Source organism: Strongylocentrotus purpuratus, unplaced genomic scaffold, assembly GCF_000002235.5.
Source record: "Strongylocentrotus purpuratus isolate Spur 01 unplaced genomic scaffold, Spur_5.0 spur5_scaffold_8, whole genome shotgun sequence".
Lineage (NCBI taxonomy): Eukaryota > Metazoa > Echinodermata > Echinoidea > Camarodonta > Strongylocentrotidae > Strongylocentrotus > Strongylocentrotus purpuratus.
The window spans coordinates 8,167,242-8,183,282 of NW_022145614.1; the positions used below are offsets into that span (position 1 = coordinate 8,167,242).

At 36.8% G+C, this 16,041-nt stretch overlaps 1 protein-coding gene across 1 annotated transcript; it reads right to left on the reverse strand.

Moving 5' to 3' along the window:
* Positions 1-3,737: 3,737 nt before the first annotated feature.
* Positions 3,738-15,873, reverse strand: LOC100891091. The gene is made up of 5 exons (XM_011678628.2): positions 15,715-15,873; positions 7,551-7,794; positions 7,031-7,215; positions 6,238-6,337; positions 3,738-4,184 (listed from the first exon to the last, which is right to left on the reverse strand). Exons 1-5 carry the CDS (start codon positions 15,814-15,816, stop codon positions 3,886-3,888), a joined length of 930 nt encoding a protein of 309 aa, XP_011676930.2. The 5' UTR covers positions 15,817-15,873; the 3' UTR covers positions 3,738-3,885.
* Positions 15,874-16,041: the final 168 nt, after the last annotated feature.

Genomic DNA, 16,041 nt, shown 5'->3' on the forward strand with positions numbered 1-16,041 from the left:
CATGCCACATGTTCTGTTGTCCCATATATACACTTTTCTGTTTCCAGTGCATGTAAAAGACTGAGTCAATTTCTTATCATTTTGATGGTCCCAAAACCTCAAAATATACACCAATTCTTATGTGCTACACAATCAACTATTTCCCATTGCTTCCAGACTGTTTCGTTCACAAGGCAATCACATCGAATGAACAGAACTCACCTTTATCTTTAAAGATAAGGTTGTGTTCTGGTCATGCGATTGCATTGTGAAAGGAACGGTGTGGAATTGATCAGAAAAGGTTGATCATGTAGCATATACATGTACCGGTAAGTATTGGTGTGTACTGCACAGTTCTGAAGTCATCAAAATGATAAGAAAATTGGCCCAGTCTTAAGTAACAAGGACTACACACAGAAGATGTATGTTGGTAACACAAACACGTGGCATAAAAATCTGGCCTCATTTTAAAGCTGTTGTCATTTTAGAATATGAAGGCATTTGAAGAGTCATGCTTTTCAGGGAACACTTGCATAATAACAATGATGACGCTCACAAATTATTGTTCGCCTCTCCCCAGAACTCGACCTTCTCTTTAAGCAACCATATTCCCCATTGTCTCCTTTGTCAGGAGAGTGATGATGTATTATTTGTAGCCCGATGTCATGTCAGATATCTTTCATTAGAATTCACTCTACATATCACAAAGTTAGTATCCAGTAGCAGTATATATTACATGTTATGTTTTATTTCCTCACTGAAGTAAATAAAGTGAATATATGATTTGTATATATTTGATCATAATATTTGCAAGTTCATAAACTATGATTGCATCAATACTATTGTAATAAAAACAGATTTCTAAGAAATGTCAACCAGTCTACTTTGTACGAATTCATGCAGCATAAAGAATGATACAAAAATAAATAAATGTATAATAATATTATAAGTACAACAAAGTTACATTGTAGGCAAAGAACTGAGCATGGACTTTTTATTATACATTGCTTCTATGCCTCTATTGCCTCTCTCTCTCTCACACACACACATACACTAAATGCCACAGCTAGCCATTACCTTCAATTATGATCACAGGTTTTTTCTTTTTTGGAACATCAACATGTTGAATAAATATAAGTTACATGAATTGAGATGGAACTACATGTACATAAATATGGAACTTTGTCATATGCCCGTCTATTGCAGACATTACACACTACCGGTACCATCAAGTCATCTTGTCTCACCAGATAATATTTTCGATAAAAAAAAAAAATAACAAAAATGATGGATGTTCCTTTCCATTATTGCACTAAAAATCTGGCCAATACTAGCACTCTCCTACATACACACACACACACAGACACACTTGCAAAAGAATACATCAGCAAATTAGAATTTATGAACTCGTGGAATGAGAACAGCTATACTCAAGTAGAAATGGCATCTGAAAGTAATGGGGCGGTATTCTGATACATTCACTTATCTCGTATAAAATAACCTTAACATTTTAAAAAAAATCAGTATTCTGAGAATCATTTTAGTGACAATCTATCTCCTTAAGACAATTGCCCTTTTGTGATACGATATCAAATTAGAAATATGAAATACATTTCATTCTCATTCTCTAGGATTGCAAATGCATAATTTAAAAATTATCATTATGTGTGCCTCAAAAGTGCAACATGTTTGCTGAGATTTTCTTGAAAAATGACAGAGGTCGTTTCAGATGCTTTAAAGCCCTGTTACATGCATCATTGCAAGTATGATATTAGTCTACAAAAATCTAAAAATACAACTCGATAACCCTTCAAGAATGTTCCTTGAGAAATAGTCGATACAGGGCACTTGGTATTTGTTGTTGTTCTCAATCACACAAGTAGCAGCATACTTTTCCCAAAAAATTTACACTTACTGTGTGTCCGAAAGATAAAATAGCCCAATTTTCACATAAAATAAGAGGGCATTAGTGTTAGAGCGTATCACCCATATAACTGTAATGGGCACGCAAGAATTGAGCAAGAGATTTAGGTTTTAAAAAAGATAAAATCAGAGAAAAAAAGATGCCTCAGAATACCAAGCTTTTTTATCAAGACAAAAATAGAATATTTTGGAATTGTCTTGCCTTAGAATACCAGACCAGGTTTGTAAATATTTGTTTTTTGTCACCGACTAGTGGGTTATAAGTAGTGCCTTGCACAGGTGTGAGAAGAGCATTTGGGCGAGAACATGCAATGTATCTCGGACAAAAGTATTTTATCTATGTATGTCATCAAAACTTTATTTGAATGACTTTGACTAACAATAACTTCTGGTATCAGTACCATCTGTCAATGGTCATATCAAGAAACTTATATTTGGGGGGGGGGGGGGGGGAGTGAAAGGGATGAAAAGAAGACTTGTGTTGTACAGAACACATTGCATAGGGATAGCCAAAGTAAGAAGCAATTGGGAGATCAATCACCATTTTCTTCCTAAACAATCTCAATTTACACTACATCTGCTAATATATCACCTCATGAGCCCTTATTTGACATTAAGCAATTTTTCTTTTGTAGGTTTTCCCAACCTAACGTCAACGTGTTTTTAATGTTTGGTCTTTGATCAAGACTTTGGCACTGATTTATTTTTTCTTTGGTGAATCCAGAACCGCACAAATTTATCAAAACAAAATACTGTAGATGGAGGGAACTTGTATGTGAAACCAGCCTCCAAGCGCTAGCTAGGATATGTATGCAGATATACGTGCAGATAGCTAGACTATCTGGCTGGTAAGCATCAAACCATCATTTGTTTATTCCGTCCATCTCCAATCGGGAGAAAACACTTGTATCTTGAGGAATGGTACAGATGATCCCAAATGAGGGATGATATCGACAGCAGCTTTGATGAAGATGGTACAGAAAAAACTGACGCCACAATGAAATGTGATGATTGCACATCGATGCAGATGATAAAACGATGACTTGCAAGTGTTGATAGGAATAGTGAGGGAGGTGGAAAGACATGATATCGTTTGTACAGGCTCGGATAAAAAAGAAGAAAAGCTAATATAAAGTGAGACGTGGGACGATTTGGTGGTGGAGGGAAGCAATGATGATGATGATGACAGTGGAGATGCTAATAATCAAAACGTAAAAGGCCATGATCATGAACATGATGTTCATGCAGTCCTAGGCTTAGAAAGTAATAACTAAAAGCAAAGAAACTGGTTTCAGCCATCAACTACCTAGTTTGCCAAGCACAAACATTTGTCATCCGTTGTGCGTAACAGTGTCTGCACTTTGAGACTGTAGGTCTACTGCACACCATTGGCTCTGTAGTTTAATTGACACAGCCAGAGATTGACAGAGCTACAGTATAGGCTAGACTCAAGTCTTTAGGAATCGTGGTTGAGAATCGGGTAAAAATAACATTTATACCTTGGAAGTAGGCATTTAAAGTTAAAAACATATTTGCCTCTTGTTGACATCAGGATGAAGAATCCATATTGGGACACATGTTTAGTGGCGCTGTACAGCAGTTGATTTCATTAATGTTTAAACTATCCCTCTAAATCCACACAGTGAATCAATATCGTTGTTGTCGTCTTCTTCATGTGTTACTTCTTCCAATAATTCTGAAGGTCAGTGGTAATACCATGCAGAGCTTAACAAACAAAAGATCAATTAAAATAATCAAATCTGATGGCAAGAAGGGTGTTCGTTCTTATACTTATACATAGAGCTAATATCCTTGTGGCTCTCAGTAGACAAAGGAATTCAATTCAATTATGAAATAAAGTTAGATTTGCGAGGAATCACAAAATTTAATAATTTCTCACTCTTCGGGCAAGACTTGACTACTACTTAAACACACACTCATAATGATAATCATAACAAAGTCATAATAATGATAGAAATTCCACTATGGTATTAAACTAGCAGCGCCTGAAGCTGAATCCTCAGTCCTTTTAGAGGTAATCACCACCTCCACCTCCTCCTCCTCCTCGTTCTTTCTAGACTCTAAGATGGGTAATTGCTTAGCATCTGTCAACCTCTGACATGCCTCGATATTGTCCTGTCTTACACACAACGTGATACCAGACTGATACGCCGCAGGGATCGTCACATGGCTGGTGAAAAGACAATCCCTCAGAACATCATAGGCAGCGGTCTTTGGTAGCGGGATGGCCATGTCCTCATCGATGATCTTGTAAACTTGGTCTGAAAGTAAAAAGTGCAGTTTGAGAGGAAGAGGACTTCCGTTATAAATCACAAAATTCAATTCCATTCAATTCAAATGAACATTTATTTTCTTCCATTCAATTTGACAACATATTTGACATCTGTTCAAACAATACAATTTATATGTAGGAACATAAATATAATTAAAGAACTTGTATTACAAGGAAGAAGGCGCGAATGCCGATAAGCAAAGCTTGTAATGGGTACGCCCGACTACACAAATACATAATATACATTATAAATAGAAGAAAGGTAGAAAAGAAAAAAGAGATCAGGCAAGGAGAAGAGGATAGAGAGCTTGGAGAAAGAGAAAAGAAGAGGGCTGCAACATAGTAGCATTGGAATGTATGCATACCTGCCAACCTGAGACAAGAGAAATTAGGAGTAAATTTTTCTGGATGGACTACGAGGTCGCGAACCACCGAAGGATTGGGGGAGTAGCCCGTAGATTGGGGGGGGGGGGGGGGTACACAGGACTTTAGGGTCTATTTTTTTTTCTCTCCATTTTAATGGTGCAAATGGGCCTTTTCCTTCAACCTTTTCGCCCCACACATAAACAATTTTTGAAATGTGAACACTCACAAAACTACATGCTTCACTACCCACCTCAGTTAGGAGCCCTATTTTGCAAAGGTATATAGTAGTAGTAATCCAAAATAAATCCGAGGAAGTCCGGTAAATAACAAGCTTCCACGATCGCAGTCATCGCACAAGCATTGAAGAAAACACGCCAATGTATACAGTGTTTATGCACGGCGTATCAACTGCACATGTAATATAAATACACGTGGGCTATACGCAGGTATGAATAAACATCCCCAAATTGCTGATGTGAGATGCTTGTAGGATACTTTACAGGACAGAATGGACATTTTTCCATTGAAAATGGCGGACGCACACACAAAATATTAATTTAAAAAAAAATATTAAAAAAAAAAAAAATGAATAAAAAAATCGGAGTTTTGAGGCATGCACTCGGAATTCGGAGTTGGTATGAAAAATGCGGAGAAACTCCGCCTAAATCGGGGTGGTTGGCAGGTATGTGTATGGCATGCATAAAAAACATAAAGGCAAGATATACCTGAAGGGTATACTGGTAATGTGGAAATATTAGACAGCATTTGAATAGGAATCAGCTCTCAAACTACCGGTATTGGTTCATTTTGAAGGATGTTTCGTGGAATGATAAAGAAAAAGAACATGACAAATGCGTGTCTGAAGATTACTTTTGCAAACATGTACCCCGTAGGCAATTTTTTTTTTATAACGATGCTGCTTTGCTGAATATTTTATTAGTACTAAAAACAAACAAAACACTGAAGTACATGCTTAAAGTAGTGATTGAATGAAACTCAAAAAGTAACTAGAACTCTCAAGCAATCAGAAGCTTAATGTACACCAAGGACTTGTTATCATGACAGTTCATGATCATCTGTACAGGTGAATGATGATACGTATCTTTGAGGTAAAAATCTCTGTACCAATATCAGCAGTTTCACTCTCAAACACATCAAGGACTTGTGTTGATTTATATTTTCTAACAGTTTCCTTTGGCAACAACAGTATATATAAGGCCTTAAAAAAAAGATGTTGCATTGCCCTTGAGGTGCCAAATCATGGGTCGGTCAGTCGGAAATCTCTTTTTTTTAAGCCTCGGTCACAAATGCCATTACGAACTGCTACGAATGCCGTACGAACGATTTTCAAATAATGGATATTCGGGAAGACAATGGAAAAACGGAGATTCGTACAAATAATCATTCGTACAAACCTTTGTGACTGTAGCTTTACTCCCTCTTTGTGCTGATATTTCTCAGTTTTGAATGCTTAAATAGATTTTTTTCTCTAAAAAACAGTAAGAAAAAAGATAATCAAAAGCTGAGCGCAGATTTCAAGATTTTTGGGTCGGTCGCAAATGGCAATACAGCATCATTTTTTTTTAGGCCTAAGGCTATTGATTATCTACTTTTCAATAAAAAGTTTAGAAACATGGAATACATGATTCATATTTAAATCAACACTAGTTTATTACCTGATACTTTCATCTCTCTCCATCTCATATCAGGATGAACTTCTATTTTACGTAAGTCTTCCTCAGCTGAGTATCTCTTCATGATATCTGACCGACGTATCTGCAGGTTTACCGTAATACACAATAAGACAAAACAATATTCTTTCAGCATTTTTGAAGGAGATTTTCTTTCAAAAAATGTTGGTCATCAGATGGCACTTTGAAATGAGCATATAATTTTTTTTCAAGGAGTGCCAAATATCTAAAAAAAACAATTTGTGTATAGCCAGAATGTACAAGATCAACTTTGTGATTTTATCTGGCGCTCTATGGGTTCACAGTTCAGGAGCATGAATAACATTTTGAGTGACTCAAGGCCATAGCCTGATATTGTCTTGCCCACATTTTACTAAATTATATAAATGTTGCCCTGATCCAGGTTTGGTTACATTCGGAGCAATGTACGTGTATGCAAAATTACTAGTCATAAGAGAGTCTTGTGGGTAAAAACTAGTGATCTTTGACCTTAGAACATAACTTTCAAAATCACAAGAACATGAAAGAATGACACAGCTCTAAGAAAAAACCAAATGACAATTTTATACTTTCAGGAAACTTATAATTTTACAAGGCCTTTTGGCCTTATTTTAGTTCCCCTTTTCTCATTTTCGACTTGTAAATTTGGTCTCTTTGATACTGTTAACATGTATGATTGCATGTATTTTTTTTAATATGTATAATATTGTAATGATCTATTGTTTTTTATATGAAGATGAAAATAAATGAACAAATGAAATGAAACCTAACAACTTACCAAGAGCACTGATTCACTACATAGTTGCTCCATAACATCTGCATGAGACTCGGCCACCACAGGATTGCACATGTAAATCTTGTTGTCTTCTACACCATAGATCATCTGATGGTGCCATGCATCTGGTACTTGGTACCCTTGGGGTACCGCTCGTTGAAGGTTGAGGGTAGCCAGTCCAACAACTCCTATGCACATAGAGAAGGACAAACGAAAAAAAATTGAAAGTCGGCGTTCATCTTATACACAGAAACAAGATTTTTTTTTTTTTTTTTTTACTCGGCCCCCCAAAATAAGGGTGTGTCTTATATACAGGTGCATCTTAAACACTGAGATTTACGGTAACGTGTTTTATTAATTCTATTCTTACTCATAAAGCGTGACTCAAAATATTACTCAAAAATCATAACTATAACATCAGTATCATGAAATAATGATTGATGTCTGATAAAACAGTGAAAATACAACATCAACATTGCCCTAGCTGTTCTATCGTATTCTATGAGACTTGAGTTAACCTCACCTTGCCTCATCCATCCTTTGAGCCAATCAGAAAGGTTCACATCTCTCCTCGGATGGAAGGGGAAGAATCGAGCGAAGACCTTTGATTGTGAGCTCTTCTCCAACCCTGCAATCAGTTCTTCATGGGTCGTCCCTGCCACACTCCTGGAGTGGAGATACTCGATGACGGGGGCATCCTCGGCCCGTAGTCGGGTGTTGATGTGCGGTGCCACCTCCTCTACTGAGCTGGGAAGGTCTAATACTCTCTGGAGGAGTTGTAAAATAGGCAATAACATAAGAAAATGTCTGTATAGCAATATTCTGAAGAATTTCTATGTCAATATAAATGATATATTGTGTATGTAAACTTATTTTGATTCTCTTTACGTTTGTAAAATGTGAGCAAAACAAATTTTCAATATTGGACAATAAATTGAAATTGAATTAAAATTGAAATTGAAATGCATGACCATACAACGCACACATGTATGACCCTATTCTTGATATATCTCAAAAGTTACTATGCAAGAAGAAAATTAGACCACGAAGAACAGGTTTGGCCAAGTATCTTACCTAATGAATACACATTGTTGAATCTCTCATAGTACATGATTAAAGAATTAAAGCACTTTTAGGAAGTTTGATTGGTGGGAAGCAGGTGAGGGATATGAGGAAATTTGACATGATAATCAACAAATTTGCATGACTCTTGCTCTTGCGAAAATTGATCAGTGGTAATTTCCTACACCAACCAGATTCCTAACTTCTATCGGAAAAAAAACAAATGAGAAAGTTATAACTTCTCTAAATTTGTAATCAATATCACTGTGATGAAGTGCCGGTAACTTAAATGTTAATTTTTCAAAATGTATGCCTCGGACCTTCATAATATTGACATGCTACCCATATAACATATTTAGAGTTGTACTGTCCCAAGGGAGAGGGCACTTAGGAGAAAAAGATTAAATAATAATATATGAAGATAACAAGCAGGAAAGTTGTCCCATGACTTGTCACAATCCACTGAATCCATTGCCCTAAACGTCAATTTGCGATTGGCATACCCATAGACATAGGCATGGATCTCATATTTCAAACACTTGTGAATTTCTTATTATTGGTCTGATGTATTTCAAACTTTCGCCATTCTGCTCCTCTTGCTATTCCGCATTCAATTTCATACAAATGAAACTACAGTCAAACCTGGTTTAGCGACCCCCTGTCTAAAAAGACAACATTATTGATTCCCTTGAAAATGGTTTCTCATTGAAATATGTTCTAAATCCTCTTTAATAGACTGAATATATATATGTGACGTCTATGACCTCGTTCTCACTCACTTCCTAGACTGATTCAGGCTAGATCGATCTAGGCTAGATTGGTCTTACTGTGAGTGTGAACAGACAAGCGGTCCAGGAAGTGATCTTCTGGACCGGTTCTCTTCCTAGATTGCCCCAGACAGATCTAGCGTGCAGTGTAAACATAAACCGTGCCAGAAAGCGATCTTCAACCGGAAGTGAGTGTGTTTTTGGCGGGAATGTTAAAAAAAAGAGGACGAGAGTAGGCCTACAGTACACGAATAAACAGAGAATAATGTAAGGAAAGATAAAGAGAAAATGATAGAATGATAAAAACAAAGTATAACATATAGTCCGGCAGCCAAATCCAGATTATTGGCCTAACCTTGTTTTAGGGTCTATAGTTTTTTTTTCAATGGATTTTGATTGCCTAGACCTTCTATTTCAAGAATCCGATTGCTGACACTCTGTCAGCCTTGAGCAATTTAAGATATATGGCGTCATACAAAATGGCCGCCAAATTACATGATTTTCCTTTAAAAATGAATAATAAATATATAATAAGGATTTTTTTCTACAAATTTTGGCAGCCAAATGTCTGTATCTCTTTAGGACCATCACTAACAAAATATTTTGTGATGTTGCATGGCCATAGATGACCAGCTTATTTGCATATTTTGAAAAAGCGCCCTCTATAAACATATTAATTTGAATAAAATATGTGTGCCAGCCAAATGCCAATTTCTTAAATCTATGTCACGTTGAAATCATATTAAATGCTTTTTGGGGGTAACAATTGCAGTTGTGCTGCATTAATCTTTCATCGTGTTTGGTACAAATTTAGATAGGGTAGGTGTGGGGAATGGAAGACCCTTAAAGCACATTTGCATAATTTACATAAACATGATCAATGTTACACATACAGACATTTTTGTATTCTCTTTAGTATTTTTTCTCTTTATTTAGTAACGAAATTGTGGTCATGATGTAACTGATTAATAAGATAACAATGATTAATGACGTCATCACCAAAGGTCTCTCATTACGTACATGTGTAGGTTATAAGGGACAGTTACAAATCAAGACATTTTAAATACAATTTGAATGAAAATGGGATTGTTATAGTTAGTTCAAACACTTTTTGAAAGAGATACATGGAGCCAATGAACTTACTGTAATTTTGAAACGATTTTAAAACAATGTGGCCCAAAATATTTCTGTAGTTTTTTGTTTACAGTAATAAAGGTGCTCTCAATTATGTTAAAATACTTTCAGAATAATGTTCTGGCAATATGACTTTTACATTGATCAAACTCACAGCATAGAAACAACTTCTTAAAATTAAATGCATTCAAATTAGAATGGTGACCTGTACAACCAAATATGTTTCATGATAGTGCCTTTCAACATGAAATGGACAACTCGGGAGAAGTAGGCCCCAATCTTAGAACTGGTGTCCCCAATTACCTACACACATTTCTGATCAGATACCATTCATAATGTGAATTGCAACACCCATTCACAACACACAATGGCCATAAGCTTTCTGTGATGGTTGGCACATTTCATAAACTTCCTTTTAAAACTAATTTTTAAGAGCCACCCCTAAATATCTGCATACACCACAACATTCAGTGAAAATTGTGTTTTTATATCAGAGCAAAATTTTACGATCAAAATTGCTTATCTTGGTCAATTTTGCCAATTTTCTCGGAGAGAGAACGCATTGTAGTCTTCGAAATGAATTGGATATATGCAGTAGTGTTTTTGAAGACCACAAATGTCGCTATATCAATATTGGAGCCAACACGGACAGACAGTGATGGGTTCAAGCTTGGTAGTCTCCAATTCCCTACACCTACCCTACATATGTCAAGTAAAAAATGGCTATGAAGGAATTAATTTTTCATCAAATCGGTGAGAAGTGGTTTTACGGCACACATTATTATTCAATTGATAGGCTTTATTTAGACCAGCATTGCTCCAACGTCAGTGAATGTGGATAAAGCAGTTGACATCTATACTACACAGATGCATGATTTTCAAAAGAAATTACCTGGTGGATTCTATGACACAATTTCCAAGAAAGTTCAAACCGTGGCAGCCATGAAGAAGTCAATGTTGGGGTACGAAAGTCTATGAAAAGTTGATCTACTCCAGAGTAATAGGACTGCAGACAAGTTCAAGAGAGGTCAATGTCAAGGACATTTTGTCATAAGAGCTTTCAGCAGTCCCAACAGCACTTGTTGATGATTCTGGAAACGAGCACTCCCATGTCAAAGACGGACTTATAGAATTTGACAAAAGTTGAGATGTCAGCCAGGCATGAGACACTGGAACAACCTTGTACAGTCATTGATGGTTGTGCTCTGCTGTAGATGAAAATCTGGTGATGTTTGCTTGGTGTTTGACAGATCCGAGAGTATCTAGAGGTCATAACGGGTCGAGAGTCTTCCAACTGAGTCCCGCGTCACTGCTGCCCTCCAAGAAACTATCTCTTACTGTTCGTCGTCGTCGTTGTCATATAGATCATGGCTCACCCTTGTGACCCGTTTGATGAGACCTTTTGATCGGCATCTGCCTCCTGCAATCCGGTAGAGTGTCTTTAGTATTTAGAGGGTGGCTAGTGATTTCCCGAAGGTCGTCAGTCCATCTGAGCTTGACTCTTCCTTTGTTACGTGTTCCTTCAAAGGTACCTTGAATGATAATTTGTCAAGGTTGTCTCCTGATCTTCTGCTAACGTGACCAAACTATTGTAGCTTGTACCGTCAATCCTGGTAGCAAGTGGCGGTTGATCTCCGATGATGGACATTAATTGTGTCCGTTGGTGTTGTAATCTCTTCATGATATCCCAAGTATCTTCCTCCAACACCACATTTCAAAGGCAGATATTGCCGAACTTCCACCCTCCTTGACAATCATTGACCCAAGAACATTATATAAACTTGTCCACTTGATCAACTTCTTCTCCATCAACCACCATGCTCTGTTGCATATAGTTAATTTCCACCAATCATGATCTTGTTTTTTTTTCACATTGAGGTAGGGTCCAAATTATTCACTTGCATCCTTCACTCTTTTTTAAGGAGTTCTAGTAGTTCTTCTGATGTTCTTGTTATAAGTGTTGTCAGTGGCATATTGAGCAAAAACACTTAGAGGGGCAGAAAAACAATCTGCATCACCACCACTCATATAATTAATACATGCAGGCCCCGCAGAACTTTTTTAAAAGCGGGGTGGGGGGGGGGGGTGAAGTATTTACGATCAGGAAGAGTGGAGCGCAAATTGGCGTGGTGTTCAAGGGGCACAGCCCCCGGAAGCTCAAGGGTTTCAGGCATTTATTAACTGTAAGATGAACATACTTTAATACCTCATTTCACCTCGGGTCACTTTCTTTCTTTCTAGTTCTCTTTAACATACTTTATACAAAAAGTGAGGGGGCTCGAGTCCCCTGACCCCCGCTGTTCTGCGGACCCTGACATGTAGGCTTTTAAATAAGCATATTTTTGCTTGACTGTGAATTTAGGATTTGACATTTTCCAACATACGCTTAACAAATAATAATTTACTAAAAAGTGAGAAAAAAACCAGGAAAATCATGTCATTTCAGCAACATTTTTAAATCACTGGTATCGAATATATAGAAAAAACAGTTTGAATTTTGTTTGGGGGTTTAACTGTCCCCAACCCCCCCCCCCAACCCTTCCCCATCAATACGCCAGAGAGTGTTGTATTGTCGGTGTATCTTAGGTTGGTGATCGTTCGTCCACCAACAGAAACTTGACCATAGGATGCAGCCTTGACGGACAACTTGACCAATAGTGAACCTTTCGGTGTAGCCATTCTCTGTTCTTACTGTTGCTTCTTGGTGTTGGTAGAGCGACTGAATGAGTTGAATTATATGTGCTGGAAAGCCCATCTAGCTAATAATCTTCCATAGGCGTTTATGTTGTACGCAGCCAAAAGCTTTGGAAAGATCAATAAAGCTAGGAGAGAAGTTGTTGAAACGTGTCTCTAGTGTTGCTAACTTCACTATCTTTTCATGACAACAAACTACAGTTGATCGACATCATAATTATCTGCGCGAGTCTGCAGGATGATTGGGTGCTCAGAAATAGGCAAAAGCACAAGCAGGCCTTTACCGTCAAGATGAGGTTCCTGTTGAAGTGATTCCAGGCAGTGATGTCATGCCAAGGAAAGGTCTGTCCACAACATAGTTATGATGAAGCAGGCAACATCAAAATACAGCAAGCGATTTGAATTGATGCTAATGAGAAGATGTATGTTAGGGTCCTAGTGGATGACACAGACGTCTACGTACTAAGCTCCAAATACCCCCAAACCTTGCCTCACTACCTCAAACTACTGAAGCGTTTGTAGAAAATGTTAAGAGAGCTCATTTGCAAACATGTGTGTGGGAGCACGCATTACAGTCACGACCTCACTTTGCAGAATTAAGTGTTAAATGACACCCTCTTCCGCATGGAATATTTTAGGGTTCCCAACAATTTAGAGGGCTTTTAAACAAATTTCAAGATTTTGAAGCAAACTTATAAACGGATATAGTCCTGTATCGTATTGGTAGTTCGTAATTTTTAGGTTAATTTAAAAGAATCTAGAATACAAATCTAGTTTCTTAACGCTGTCACTGGAAATGGGCATTTATCACCATATGCCACCTCATATCTATTGGACAGAGAGCATAAAATTCAACCGTGTTTTCTTCGAGTATCAAATTACAAAATAAAAATAAATGTGCAGCACAATTTTTACTCACTGTATCCAGTGCATCTGACTCATTACATATGATAATCTCATGTTAGAAATTGGTATTTGGCCATCATTTTGAACTATTCAAGTTAATGTGTCTATAGAGGGCGCCATTCCGAATTATGCAAATTTGCATATCATTTGTGATCATACAACATCGCGATTTTTATTTAGTGATGATTCTAGAAAAAAAATCAAGATATTTGATTGCCATTTAAAGTAGTAAAATGCTGTTAAACTTTTTATATCATTAATTTTGGTTAAAAAGGGGATTTTGGCGGCCATTTTGTATGACGTCACATATCTCAAATTGCTCAATGCTGACAGAGTGTCAGCAATCGGATTCTTCAAATTGATGGTCTAAGGAACTATAATCCGAAGAAAAAAAAACTATAGACCCTAAAACAAGGTATATCGAGATGGCTGCCGGACTAATAAGAGAAGGTGCATAGAAGGAAGAAACAAATAATTACATAATGAAAGACAGAAAAAGAAAGTGTGATACTCACATATTAGGACATACAGGGGTGTGCCGCTGTACCATTAAAAATGGGTCTTTCTTTCTTCAAAATTTTCAATATTTGCAACGTTTTTCATTAAAAGTGGAAATACACCCGAAAAATGTGGAAAATGGGTCTTTTTTTCGAGAAAAATGCCCCCTAATAATGGGTAGGGGTTTCGAGGCTTGAGCGGCACACCCCTGTCCAAACCAAATCTGAGTGATAGAAGGAAAAACAAAGAAGATAAGGAATAGTAGGAAGAAAATGATAGAACGTTTGGTAAAAAAAAGAATAACATAATCGAAGGTGATAGTAGGAAGAAACAAAGAATAACATGAGGAATGATAGAAAGAAGAATGATAAATAACAAATAATAATAGTGAACATTTATAATGTGCCATATGTCTGTCAAAAATAGATAATGGAAAGATAGATGAGAAGATGATGTAATACACCAGTTTACGGTTACATCACTGCGCATGCGCAGACATGTAATTGGCTTTGAAACAAAGCCAATGACCTGAGGTCAGCGGTATTTATGCGTAAATTAAGATTGCGCCCATGCAAATTATGATGTAAGCGCACAATGCAGCGCGCAGGCAGTAATATCATCATAATGCATGGGCGCAATCTTAATTTACGCATAAGCCACTGACCTCTAGAGATTATTGGCTTTGTTTAAATGGCGTCCGTAACCGTAAACTGGTGTATTAAGACAAATAGAAAGAGAAAATGATAGAAGGAAAACAAAGAATAACATGACAAAAGAAGTAAAGAAGAAAATAATAGAATAATAAACAAAGAATAACATAAGAAGTGAAAGACAGAAAAACAAAGACTAACATAAGGAAAGTGGGAGAGAGAAAATGATAAATAGTCTATAAATAGAAAGTTTATAGATAGAAAAGAAGATGAATTATGGAAGAACAAAGAATAACATAAGAAAAACAGAAAAAGAAATTGATAAAATGTTTACAAATATAGCAGAAGATGAGGCACTCTATTGACTATTCGTTTTTAAATTCTGTGCGAAACATTTGTCCCGCTGACCTTTACCCCAGCAACAGGAGCGGTCTAGCTTTTTCGCGCTTAGACCAAACTTTCTGTCTCTTTCGTTCGCCTCTGATTTGGGTATATAGGGTCAACTCCTCTAGAGAGGAGACGACCCTACCCAAATCAGAGGGTAACGAACGAAAGAGACAGAAATGTTGGTCTAGTTCGCGCTATATATACTATCCTGGCTGTGTATTAAAACTAAGCTGTGCTATTGATTTTCAACATTTCAAACACCACTGTACAAAACTCAACTGATTTCACTCAAAATCGGTACTTTAGTGACGATTGGTGACACCTAAATAGCAGTAAAATACAATTTTTTAACTTTCCGATGTTAGAAAGAATAATTTAAAAATTTAAATTGTGAGTCCAATGTCAAACTTTCCGATCAGCCGCATCGCTATGATTGTGTGCATCTGTGTGTTATGAGTGTTCTGACTATTCAGGTATTCAAATGCTACATATTAACACGTAAAGCAGCCCTAGTGGTCAATACGCATTGTAATTAGCATTGACTCTCTTTGCTTTGCTGGAGTGCATCAGTTGATGATATAAAACTTACCAAAACATTAATGACACCGGTAGCACCACATGCTGAGGCACCAATCTGCAAGACTTGTTTCTCTGCTGCCTCTTCTGGACTCCAAAAGAAAAATTGTGACATTCTGCCCGTCCAAATAGTAAACACCGGTTCGGTTAACCCGGAAGAAATTAATGGATGGATTAATATTGAGACTATTCCAATTTTATACAGGGATATATGGATTGTCTCTGATATAACAAAATTCACAATAAATCGTACTGATAACCATAAATTTGCTATCATAAATCATTAAATTTTCACTGTTTCTCATATGAGTTCAAAGTTTGTTAATGAATATTTATTATA